The sequence below is a fragment of the Centropristis striata genome, chromosome 12 (genome assembly GCF_030273125.1).
Source record: "Centropristis striata isolate RG_2023a ecotype Rhode Island chromosome 12, C.striata_1.0, whole genome shotgun sequence".
In the NCBI taxonomy this organism is placed as follows: domain Eukaryota; kingdom Metazoa; phylum Chordata; class Actinopteri; order Perciformes; family Serranidae; genus Centropristis; species Centropristis striata.
Window position 1 is genome coordinate 14,952,361 of NC_081528.1, and position 13,440 is coordinate 14,965,800.

At 39.4% G+C, this 13,440-nt stretch overlaps 1 protein-coding gene and 1 non-coding gene across 2 annotated transcripts in view; one reads left to right on the forward strand and one right to left on the reverse strand.

The window, feature by feature from the left end:
• The window catches only part of slit3 (slit homolog 3 (Drosophila)), a 305,681-nt gene that overhangs the window by 22,101 nt on the left and 270,140 nt on the right, over nt 1-13,440 (forward strand). The window contains exons 2-3 of the mRNA XM_059345733.1: nt 3,466-3,537; nt 9,939-10,010. Coding sequence (XP_059201716.1) covers nt 3,466-3,537; nt 9,939-10,010 — 144 coding nt within the window. The remainder of the gene's footprint in view (nt 1-3,465; nt 3,538-9,938; nt 10,011-13,440) is intronic.
• On the reverse strand, nt 858-1,044 carry LOC131982411 (U2 spliceosomal RNA). The gene has a single exon (XR_009395397.1). It is a non-coding gene; the product is annotated as a U2 spliceosomal RNA (small nuclear RNA).

The following is a 13,440-nucleotide window of genomic DNA, read 5'->3' on the forward strand; positions in this document are numbered from 1 at the left end:
TAAATAACACAAAGAACTGGGTTTGATAACTACCAAGGGCAAAGAACCAGCGAACTCCACAAATAATCACTGAATGCATTAAAGGGGAAGAGGTCTCACTGCCTCTGAAGGTGAGACAATGGCTGTGTCCCAAAGTCAAGGAAGGATGCTCAAACGGCTGGATTTGAAGGACACCACGTCATCGACATCCGCCGAAGGACTGTCCCAATGTCGAGGATGCTCCGGAGGACAGAGTCCTTCTTTTGCCCAAATTCCGAGGATGCATGTGTGTATCCTCCGTGCGCTCCGACTACCCATAAAGCATTGCGCACACCGGTCTACCGGGAGATTTAAAAATGGCGAGTGTAGAAACAGCGACGCCGGCGGCGCAATATGCATTTAAATATGTAGATATTTTCAGTTTACACTGAATGTTATCACATAACTTACAAAACCTGTGTTCAAAGTCAAGCAAAAACATATAAGCATATGCCAGAATATTAAGCTTAAAGATAATAAACGTCATCTTGATACATTGCCGGTTAAGTTAATTAATGCCGTCTCAGTCGCTAAAGTTATTGTTAATTAATTTATATGCGTCCATGATGATGTACTATGTGCAACTATGCCATTCAGAAAGTTATACATTTCTTTATTGTGTTTACAGGGACCGAAAGTCCGCCATTATCCGTTATTGTTTTTTATAAATAACTGTTATTTTACTGTACTGTAAAATAAAAAATAAAAAATAACAGAACATATTTCCATGATGAATTATGCGCCGCTGCATTCATGGCACTAAGTAGCGGCCGAATTCAGCCAGGATCAGTTAAATATTCAGGTTTAATCCACTTTATGGTTTTTACTTGATAAATCGTGGAGATTCAACCTTAAAGCATCTTCTTCCATTTTCACAAATATGTGTCAGAGTGCTGATGCCAGAGACACACTCATGTCGTGAACTGATTTTGAAATTGCGGCGCTGAATTTATTTTTTATTTTTTTATTAAACTGATAAGAACAGATACTACACTTGATCTTAGCCAAAGAGCCGAGAGCGGCGCTGAAGTTAAGCAGGACGTCCAATTACGCAATGATGCACAGCTGCACACTCCGAAGGCTGTCCCATTTGTGCATTACACCAGTCAAAGGAAGGACTCTTGCCTTGCCTTCGGAGGACCCGACTCTGAAGGAAGGATCCTACCAAGGAAGGATCCTTGACATTGGGACACAGCCAATGAGTCAGCACAGACCAATGGAGCCAGCTACATAGGCCTCCCACACCTGGTCCAAATCAGGGGCAATTACTGACACACACACCTGACCCTTCACTGAGCTGATCACAGATCACACTCAATAGCTGTGTTTCCACTACAGTCGAATACCCAGTATGAGGCGGGTCTCACTCACCGAAACGCCCCTGATTTGAATATGAGCCGTCTCGAGCGGACGTTACATCACTTTCGGATGTATGTATAAATGACTATTACTTAGCAAATGACAAACTGAACTGAGCACTGATGACAACACATTATATCTTCTCACACTGTCACTGTAGTTAATGTTGCTGACTGGCGATATATCAGTCCATCTGTCTGTCAGTCACAATGTTGTTCATAACTAAGATTGAGAGAGAACGGAATAAATATGCCACTTAAAACTAACAACTTTAACTATCCCTCTGCCTCTGCTAGGAGACTGTTTCACTGTGATGACAGCAAACGTCAGCATCAGAGACGAACTGCATGGTTGTCACCATAAAAACTAACAACAATTGCCATTTGGTTATTTGCGAGCCAAATAACTGTCATCAACAGTGCACTGACTCTTTTCTATTTCTATGGAAACTACATTTTGATAATGGCACGGTTTACATTCAGTTCAGGGCAGCATTATCAGAAATATATTCATATTTGAACTTCTCTTTTCAGTTCTCCACCAACTCGTGAGTAAGATATCTGACTCCTCAGCTGCTAAAAGTTCTTCTTTGTTCTTTAGCCAGACACAAACTTCTGACCGTCAATTGTTACTGGCAGTGTTGGATGAAAACAAACTCTTCTTTTTCTCTCATATCAACAAACTTCAAATAGGAAACTTACTTGACCTCATTTGGATAACATATTTATTGTTGCTATACATCAGTGTACTGTAGTGATCTTTGATCAGCATTCAATTTATGTGACCTCCCATTACATTAGATGAGATTTTGAGAGTAATTATTAGTTTCCAGGACCCCTGGTGGACTCCTGGACTCAGTTTTGGTCTTTGGGAAGTTGTGTCCTCGCCCGCAGCAGCCCTCCCTGTCTCAGGCTGGGGTATGGCTCTTATTAGTGGTCCTCCATGGCAGTTTAGAGAAGCCTTTTGAAACCTAATATGGTCTTAAATCAGATTTATAAATGTTTAGGTGTATTATGAAAAACACACACGCAGGCCGCCTTGGCAAAACCAGACTCTGTTTATGTGTGTGTGTGTGTGTGTGTGTGTGTGTGTGTGTGAGGGAGAGTGAAAGCTTACAAAGCGAGGGAAGGAGTCATGTATGTGAAATAGGAGAGAAAATTGTGTGTGTTGTTTGTCTGTGCTCTCTTGTGTGTGTGTTTTCTTTCCTTGCCCTAATTCCTCCAGTACGACAGCGTTTCAATAAACAGCATACCCGTATAAAAGGAACCAGTCTATACACACACACTCAGCCAGTCAGTTCATATTGCAGTGTGCATACATTGTGCACCCGTAGTTAAAACAGATTGAATGACAGCCAGGAAACACGATAAGCTTTTAAACTCTGATGATGGAAAGAGAAAATAATTTCATCCCACTTTTTTTTTTCTTTTTGCTGGAAAATTTCTCAATAAGGCAGAGCAGCAGGAGTTCTGTGTGTGTGTGCATAATTTTCCTGGAGTGTTTGTGTGTTTTGGTTTGTGTTTGTTTGTGTTTGTAAGTGTGTGTGTGTGTGTGTGTATGTGTGTGTGTGGGCTCATATGCTGTGGGGCATTCTCACGCTCCGTCATACTGCCACATTCACTAATTTCACTGAGTGAGAACACACACACAGATGCAAATGCACACATGCATTCAGTTGCTCCTCACTGATTTTCATTTGCTTTTAAACATTTTTAGCACTTTCAAGATGTGTTATCTGTCTGTGTGTTAGATTAAGTTAATGTGTTAAAGGTATGCTATCCAGGATTTTCTCTCAAATGTAATGTACAATGACATTTCTGGGCTTCATCCTTTGGGCACAAAGCTTCGAATTAGAAAAAATGCAAATACAGCAAGGCGGAACATCAAGCAGACAAAGCTTACTCCAAAACGAGACTGAATCGTGGGTTTAATTTCTCTTGAGCTGAAACGGGGAGAAGGAGCCAACTTTGAATGCTGTGTTTACTAAAAGCCACATTTCCTGCATAGTGTGCCTTTAATCAAAACTAGATTTGATTATCAATCAGGTTGGATCAATCAGATCTGTAACCTTTGTGTTTCTCTCCGTAGGGATTTGAACAGAAACAACATCACCAGAATCACCAAGGTGGACTTCTCTGGCCTCAAGAACCTCAGGATTCTGTAAGTTTCTTTCTTTCTTTGTGTCTGTCAATATTTTGTGGTGATGAACTGCTCAGTTCAGCTGAGATGAGTCATAGGTGGTGACGCCTGGTTGTTCAAATTACATTGAATGTTTCAGTCCTTCTTTCAGTTTTGTCCTTCATGTCCAAAGACAGTGGGCAGCATGGAAAACTCTGTATTGTTATCATTAACATCCCCTTCTTTTTTCTGTGAAGTTTCCTCGTTTGAGCTTGTGTCCAATTCAGAGAAACTTCTGGGTAAATGAGAAATCCTATGAAATCGCCCGTCCGTGCCACTAGAGAACAAGTGATAATCTTCAAATGATTGTTTTAGCATGAGACCCAGTAACTTTAATCTCTGTAGCTAGTAGGGCTACTGCAGGATTTACAAAAAAATTATCTTTGATCACTTAAGAAATAAAGTAATAATCAAGCATATCCATCACTTGAATAACAAGCTCTTGCAAAAAGTTTGATAGCGTCAAATAGCTTAAAACAGATGTGTTGACTTAATGGATGCAGATAACCTGAAGCTACATGGAGTCTTTTATCCTGTGGCTCTTACTGAACTTTGAAATGACGTTGTTATGTTGCAGTAAAAAGAAATCTGGCTCCAAGTCGATGTTTTATCATATAAAGCTTGTGACTTTACATCCCATCTCCAGCAGCCTAACCACAAAGGTGATCTTTCCCTCACTTCAGCCTTTTAGCTTTAGTTGTGTGAACATAATCAAACCTCAACCGTGCAATTGGCGGTTTAGAAAACACTCATATGGGATTTAATCAACGACCAGTTTAATCATTAAGGTATGAGAACTTCAAGTTGGATCCACCAGGTAACAGCAGGTCTATTATGATGTCTTGCTTTTTTCCTCATTGTGACTCTGTGTTCATTTCTTTACAAGGAATCCCATTAACAAAAACCTTCCATGCTGGAACGATTAGGCAAATGCTATATTTACCTAATAGGCCTGTATATGGCTATAGGGGAAACAAGTCTCTATAAAATAAAGTTTCCCAACCTAATGAGGGATTTGAGGGCAGGAGAGAATGCAAGTGTCTTATCCAAGGAGTTGAATTCCGTAATTACTGAATATTTACAAGGTTAAATAATAGAGTAATCGTGGGCTGACATGCCAGGAACAAGCAGCAAGACTCTCCATTTGTTAAACAAGCAACAAGATGTTAAACTGGTGTGGCTATGATGGTACGCAGAGATTAAACTGCTTACGAAATGTTCCAATTCTAAGATTGTAGCAGGAATTGTGAGTCATTTTTACCAATGAAACAGTAAAAGAAAAGATAATGTAACTCAAAGTTCACTTTTATTTCTCAAGCCTCTGAAAAACAGTTTGGGAATTTAGGGAGTTTGGAAATATTGGGACATCAAGATATGAGAGAATGACTTTGAAAATGAGAAATAAGAAACAAACATAGACAAGATGAAAAGACAAGACACTTGACATCATGTAAAACAGGAATTTAAAAGAAAGCCGGGTTGCATTACAGTATCAAGGTGTGAGGGTCACATCTTAAAGGTCCTTAAAGTCCCTGATTCTAAATCCTGAAAAATTCAAAGCAAGCTTATCCACTCATTCATAAGCTTCAGTCCATTCTGTAGGTTTTAATATAGAAGGAAATAAAACAAAGTTCTCAAAGCATAACGCATAAAATAAATATAAAGGAATCAATTTACATTTAAATAAGATTTCCCATTTAGGATTCCTTAAAGATGCACAAAGATATTTGTATAAAGGTCTGTACATGTGATTAAACTGCGAAAGTACAACCTGAAGACACTTTATTTCTGAAAAAGAAAATAAATTACTTTTCACTTCCACACAGTGTTGCCAGTGTGGAAGGAAACTTCAAACAAGTGCAGAGAACAGAATCCATAGCTATCATGCAATGTTTTTTCTGTGTACTTCCTGGCCACAAAGAGACCCTCTCTGAAAGCAGAGGGCCTGAACTAACTTTACGTGTCATGACTGATAATTCCAACCATTGTGATATACTATCTATTCAGACATTGTTTTATTTTGGAGGGCCTCAAAGGGGCTAACTCCACTTTCAAGACAAACTTACTTCCAATGAAGATTTCCTGACTACAGACTAAACATGTAACTGTCAGTAAACATGTCAAATTGACTTCTTCCCCCCCAAAGTATAAACTTTCTTTATTCTATTGTGTTCTTTGATCCACTGGAGAAAGAAAACCCGTGCTAGAGTCGGCGATGATATTCCCCGTGCTTGTCTAACTCATTATATCTAAACTGCTGCACTCAGTAGAGTGTAACTCCTCTTCTCCTCTCAGCTGTCCTAATTGCCTCAAGTGGCTCAAATGTGTGTGTGTGTGTTTGTGTGTGTGTGTGTCTCCCCTTTCTCTCTCTCTCTCTCTCTGTGTTAGGCCTATAATAACTATAATCACCGTTGGCTGCATGCAGCTTCCCTCCTCACTCTGTTTAAACCAGAAACGGTAGATAAAAATACACTCCCAGCACAAACTACGCTGAAGAGTGGAAATAAGTTTATGCATGTGTGTGTTTGTGAGTGCATTTGTTTTACTCTAATCAGACTTGTCAGGACTTATATGGATTTTGGAACATGTCAGCTTCAGATTTGATCTATATGTTTGTGTGAGTTTCAGCAAAACTGAGAAAGAGAGTGACCTTTAATTGTGTGCATCCTGCATCCTGTGCACTTTAGACAGGGTGAGAAGAAACAAGAAGGAAGTAGAGTGTGTGTGTGTGTGTGTGTGTGTGTGTGTGTGTGTGTTTGTGTGTGAGTGAGTGAGAGAGTGTGTGTGTGTGTGTTTGTGTGTGGTGGGCCAGCAGCTTGTTTCATGTGGTTGGTGATAAACTGCTGTGACATTTCCCCACTCTAAATCTCTTAAAGAAATGGGGAGGAGATGGCTTGGGAAAGGGAAGATAGCCTGAGAAAGTACACACACGCTCACACTCTCTGTGTAACAACCACACACACACACAATGTTGCATATGATATCGAGGGATGAACAAAAGCCTACATGGCCTTTTCCCTTATCTGTAGGTATTACTGTTACTTACCAGACCTCCATCTCTCTCTCTCCCTCCACACACACACACACACACACACACACACACACACACACACACACACACACACACACACACTTGCACACACATGTAAATGCCTAGTTCTGGGATTCCTGGTCACTTATACATCCCATGGGAAAAGTTTGCATGTAGTTAAATGCTTTTAACTTTCTTCCCAGGGAAGACTAATAGCTGCAGAAACAGTATTCCTCATTGCTCATGCTTACATACAGGCCAGTAATTATTCATGATTGGTCGTGTGAAAATACTTGACTACCATTACATGTAATTTGACTTTTATTAAACACTTGAACTAAACTAAACTGCATTATGTCAGATTTATTTTTAGCTGTTAAAGGATCTGAATGTAAATAATGATGATTATTATTAATAATGATAGATTTAGGGCTACAAGATATGGAAAAAATATCTCATTATAATTATTTTGACCTATACAAGGTAGCTTATAAAGTTGAAATAAAATATTTTTTCCTCTGTCCATGAAATTATTGTGACAATGTGATTTATTCTTGACAGATAATATTACCTTAATGATATATTCTCTTTTCAAAACTTTATTAATCAATCTCATCCAAACATATCACAATGAAAATGAAACCACAATTAACAGAGGATTGTGGCTGAAAACAAACTTTATGGGTGACCGTGTAGTACAGAGCTGATACGAATCACAGTATTAAAGGGAATGATGTTTTTTACATAACTATTCTCATTTTCATTGGAAAAAAAATACATTAAAATGATCACAGTTGGATTTTGTATTTTGACACATAATATGCTTTTGACAAATATTGCCCCTCCTGTGATCTGGATATTGCACGAGCCCATAATGCAATTTTGATACAATTTCAAATAAAGCGCACCCCTGCTGTTAACCGAACGTATTTGTTGATTTTTTAAATCCTCAGATTTAGTCTCTGACCTCATTAAAGCACCCTAATCACACACCCTGCTGCATTGGATTAAAGTTATAACATAATTTTGTGCTCATTCAAAAACATGTAATCTAATCCAGCAGTCTGAATATTCTTTACTCTCAGCGGTCGGACCGTTGCTGTAATCACAGACACAGCTTGTCTCGGCATGCATGCTGCATGCGCAACACTTAGCGTAATATCTTTGGCAGCCTTGCATCACGAGATTTCTTCCAGACTGTGGCGAAATTGAGTAATTCCAAACAAATTTAGATGTAGGTGAAAACTTGTGCTTGATATTGAACATTTGGCCGGGGAACGTTAATGTGGTTTCACCCGTTGTGTGTAAACAACAAGTGAAGTTAATATCCCCTGAAGTATTTCCTTATTTCCTTCAGACGCCAAGTGCTCTGAGTTTGCCATAAGGTAGCGTGACATCATTGTGCTTTTCTTAATGGTTGCTAAGACTCTCTAATATGGTTGAATGAAAGAGTTATTAGACACACCAGGCCCCACACACATGAAATCAATACGTTTTCTCTCTTTTCCCCATCTCCCTGTTTATGACTAATGCCTGATACAGACCAATATAAAAACAATACCTCATCCGAACAATATGCCAGCACCATGTGTTTGGCTTGTGATCCCCTGCCTTTCTAAACTTCATTCAATAAATCAGCATGCGGTTGATCCCTCATTTGGACAAATAAACTCTGATAGTTACTCAAAGTTATGTCTTGATCGAGCTTACTCTGGAGTTTACGAGATATGCTTTTCTATCAGAGAAAAAACATGCTGGACTGATGAGCTGCAGTCAGGACTGTGCATTTGTTTACATGTGTGTTTGGGTTTGCTTGCTACCAGTGCAGAACTCTGTACCTTTAATTACTCTTTACATGTTTACACACATATCTGACTGTGCTGAGTGTGTATGGATAATGCATTTGATATGTATGTGTGCCTGTCAGTGTGTATTTGCCTCTGTTAGCGAAGAGTTCAGACTTTTTTCGGCAACACTCATTACTTTATTTTAGCATAATTTGACTGTTTCTGTGTTCATCCTTCCTTCCTTCCATCCATCCGTTTTCATTTTTCACTAAATATCTGGTGATTTAAAAAAAAAAATATGATAAGATTCAGACCAATTTCCAAGCAAACTGAAGAGAAACAGTGGCTATGTTAGATATAAAAATAAAATGAAAATAAAGTTTTCACCAAAATGTTTCAATCATTGATCTTTTTCTTTTTAACTTCTCAGAATAAACACTGGGGGGAAAATGTGGGGGGTGAGAAAGAGGGACTAAGATTCTCTCCTGTTATCATTTCCTCTAACTGCATACTTCAGTCAGAAGCTGTATGACAGTCCATTGATTAATGGCTGTAATACAGCTGCATGTCTAACATTTTCTTTGAAAGGATATTTAAAGGAAGGTTGTGCCAAAACAATCCAGTCCACATGGAGGTCCAGACGTCGTCTCTTTTGATACAGCTACTTTAGTCCGTCTTGGCGTTCTGTCTTTTTTAAATATCTCTCTCACTCAATCCATTTTGTCAATCTGAGTCTCTGCTTCCTGCTTTCTCTCCTCTCCCTTTACTTCTTCCCTCCTCTCTTCCTCTGCCTCTTACATCAGACACTTTTTCCTTCTGCCTCCCCGGTCCCCTCCTCTCTCTCAGGAGATGTCACTCCTAACATCGTCAGACAGAAAATATAAACATGCATATCTGAGGAGATGTTCTCTTTGCTTTACTCCGTCCCATCTGGAAAACCTTAGATTGCCCCAAAACATGACAACACGCACAGAGAGAAGGGAAGAGAAAAATAGGAATATGCATTACACTGGGAGCAGCTCTGGAAAGAGCATTGAGAAATGGAGACGATATCCACTGAGGGGTGGAAGAGGGATGGGTTGTTAATTGTTTGTTTTGGCTCACTAGATTGTGACATTTGTGAAATGCTACGTGTCTTAAACTTTTCAAACTTCAGCTTGGTGCCAGATGAATTTGTTCTGTGCGCTGATTCCTTGTTTATACAACCATTTTTTTAAAAGTGCAAACTTCTATCTTAATGTTTGAAATGTCTGTATTTCTCTCTGGCAAGCGGCTGATGTTTGCACTGTTCAGAAAATTAGATTTATCGTGTATTTCTTCCTTTGGCTTAAACCTTCAGGTCAGCTTGAAAAAGCTGGCTGTGGATATACTCCCAACGTCATAGCTGGCCCGAGTTTGATTTTTGCATCAAGACATTTTTAAGACATGCCTACTACAGCTATGTAAGGTTTCTGATCATTTTATCACCTGCTTTGCTATGATTGTCATTTGCTGTTGTCACATTTGTTTAATTGTGATAATAACTGAAACTTTTTTTCTCTGTGTCTTTATTTTCATCGCTGCAGTCATCTGGAAGACAACCAAATCAGTGTTGTAGAGAGAGGAGCCTTCCAAGACCTCAGACTGCTGGAGAGACTGTAAGTACACCTTCTTTATGCCGCCTGTTGTGTGTGAGAGAACGGAGCATCGCAGGTTGAACAGCTGATTAACTTAAAGTATTTTAGGCATGTAAGAAACACACCATGCTGCAAATAGCACACAGATGCACATCCCAAAATATGCATATATTTAAACAGCTTCAAACATGACTACACACAATTGACTTCTGATTTTCCTTTTTTGCCGAACATGCACACACTTTCTGACTTGCCAGTGTCAATTATGTAAAGCACACATACACAAAGACACACAAGGAGTGTACATGGATGATACCCAAGTCCATCCACTTCACATACAACCTTGGAATGTCTCATAGATATTGCCTTATTCAGTGTGTGTGTGTGTGTGTGTGTGTGTGTGTGTGTGTGTGTGTGTCCATCAGCTCACACCAAGGCTCTAGTCAACAGAATCAAGGTGTCAGTGCACAACACAACACTTCCCACACACACACCTGCATGTTTATGACTCTGTGCTGGAGGGATGACAGACAGACAGCTCTGCAGCAGGACATGTTTCTGTGTTTATGATGCTGCAGCACGAAATGAAAATAGAGAGTAACACTGTGCATTGTCACTATATTACTATGGCTGTTTTTAAGGGTGCTTTCAGGTCTTGTAACATACCTTCTGGGTATCATATTGGAGATCTTCAACGAATGAGGACAGCATTTCTAAACTTAGGAACTGGCTGTCTCAACACTGTTGAATTCACATTGCAGTGCTTGGACGGGAGAAGAGAATTTCTTCACTGGTATGATAATGTGGTTTTCTTAGCTACTCGAGCACAGTAGGCTGTTTGATTTGCCACTGTCTTTCCACAATGTACTTCCACAGTATCACAATGCCAGTAACTTTGAAGGTCCCATATTGTAAAAAGTGACATTTCCATGTTGTAATAAAGCAGGTGTAGGTGCACTCAGCCTGCATTCAGAAACTGTGCCTTTATGTCTTTTGTGTGGTTGTGATGTCGCAACCACACCATATAGGTATAAAGAGCTGCTACTGTGCTGTTCCTTGGCTGCAATGACTGTGCAGAGATGCAGAGAGAGCAGATGAGTTAGACTGGGAAAATTAACCAATGATGGCAGACTTTGCTTTTATATGTGGTGCACTTAAAGAGACGGGCAACAAAATGAGTTTCAGACACAGAGGGTGAAAACAGGTATTTTCAGAGAGACACTATGAGAGAATAACATGTTTTTGCATGTTAAAACATGCCAGAAACCCCAAATACAAGTATGAACCTAAAATGAGCATAGTGTCATAATATGTCTCTTGCAAAAACTAAAAGAAACGATAAGATTTGTCCAATTCACTGGACATAATTGCTTAAAAGACTATGTCTGAGGTGAAGAGGAGACTTTATACTTTATAAAAATAAGAGGGAATACATGGTTGTCGCATATATTTGAGACATACAGAGAAAGAGACAGCACTTAATTCAGTTCAGGTGACAGCAAATGTTGAGTGGCAGCAACATGTGTATCTTGTCTCTAAATGGAGATCACACATTCAATAGTGAAAGTGAGAGGTGATGGGCTGCTCTAATGTTAAAAGGCTCTTTAATGCGCTGTGGCAGGCAGGGTCAGAGGTGAGGGGTGAGCGGGGGGGAGAGGTTAGGAGACAACATAGTGTGTGTCAAAACTCACATAAGACATGGAATTTCTTTCATCAAAGGTCCTGTGCACTTTTATTGTATTTTTAACTTACTAACTGCAAGTAAAGGCTTTTATTGTATATGTTACATACTGTATGGACAACATCTTGTACAAAAGTCAATCTACGGGACAAACAACAGTTCATCTTCCCAGTTTTTGGTTAAAACCACAACTGTTAAAATGTCCTGAGTTCTATCTTTCACTTCAGTGACAGTGAAATGCTTTTTAAAATGCTTCCCTGACAGGGTCTCTGATGTTGTAGCTGTCAGGGTGAAAGTTTAGGGGTGAGAGGTCGCGGTGCTGAGTCTGTGTGATTTATGGCGTCACAATGTGAAAAACATGCAGTTTAGGTATTATCTCCTAAGGAGGATCTTCATGTATGTCAACACATGAATTATAACGTTATGTGTATGGTCATTTCACCTCGCGGTCAATTCAAAGAGACAACCAATGACACAAGGTCTAAAATGGCAAAATGTAGTGGTTTCAGTTTCGATCGATGGATATTTTCTGCAAAAAGAACATTTGAGTTGTTATTTTCATTTTAGTTACAAAAATATATCAAACTTCTGGATTTTGACGTACTGGCCCTGTGAGATTCGTTCCCTTCAGTTTCCAAACCATTTCTGCTGGACTTTACTGAGATTCTGACTAATATGGATAATTTTCCAAATTTTAAAAATATAGTGCCCATGGACTTGTGGTCTGGTAATATTTCAAAGCAGAAGAAACTCGTCATTATGATTTGAGAACACACAAAGGATTCTTGTCTTAAAAAACCGTGACTGTTTTGTGAGCGAACATCTTAAAATGACTCATAAGTGTAATAGTAGCCGATCATGCGCTTGTACCAGCAGTTATTTTCTGGGAGCAAGGGTCAATTATTTCAAATGGTGGGTATCTCTTCTTGGACTGGAGCTGTCTTTCCATTGGTGCACAGAGAAGTGAAAGTCAGGGTCTTATTATCATTATCACAGGGGTTAAAAGGTTGGTGTCTGTGTCTTCTCCGGCACAGATTCTGCTTCGTGACCCCGTGACCTCCCACCCTCCTTCTCTTTTCTTTTTCCCCTCCACGCCTTGTTTCTCAGCCAAATGCTTTGGTAGCCTGATAACACTTTCACTCCCTCTCCTCACGCTGTCCTCATCTATCTTTGCTGTAGCCAACCACAGAGCAGACACATCCTTCAACCTTAAACGCTCACTTTACCCTCTCACACACACACAAACACACACACACACACACACACACACACACACACACACACACACACACACACACACACACGTGTCTACTTGTTGGTCAACACCATTCTGTCACTCTCTCCATCTTCCTCTGCCTCTCATTCCTCTGGAAATAACTGCCATATGTTCTTTTTATGCCCACTTTAACTTTAACATGTACTTACTACTTGAGTACTATAATTACGTGTACCTTTAAGTTACTGTATTGAGTATTTTCATTTTATTATTATTTTGCAACTTTATACTTCTACTCCTCTGCATTTTGAGGCAAATATTCTACTTTTTACTACCTTTACCTGCCAGCTTTTTGTTGTAGTGGAGTATTTTAACAGTGAGGTATTTCTACTTTTACTGAAGTAACAGATCTTAGAACTCCTTCCACACTGGTTGAGAAACAGTCCCATATCATTGGAAAAAAATAGCCCCAAAAGTCCATTGGAACCTGGAAATAATACCAAGATTACAAATAGCCTAAATGTGATGATTGAACATAAAACTATTAGACTGGA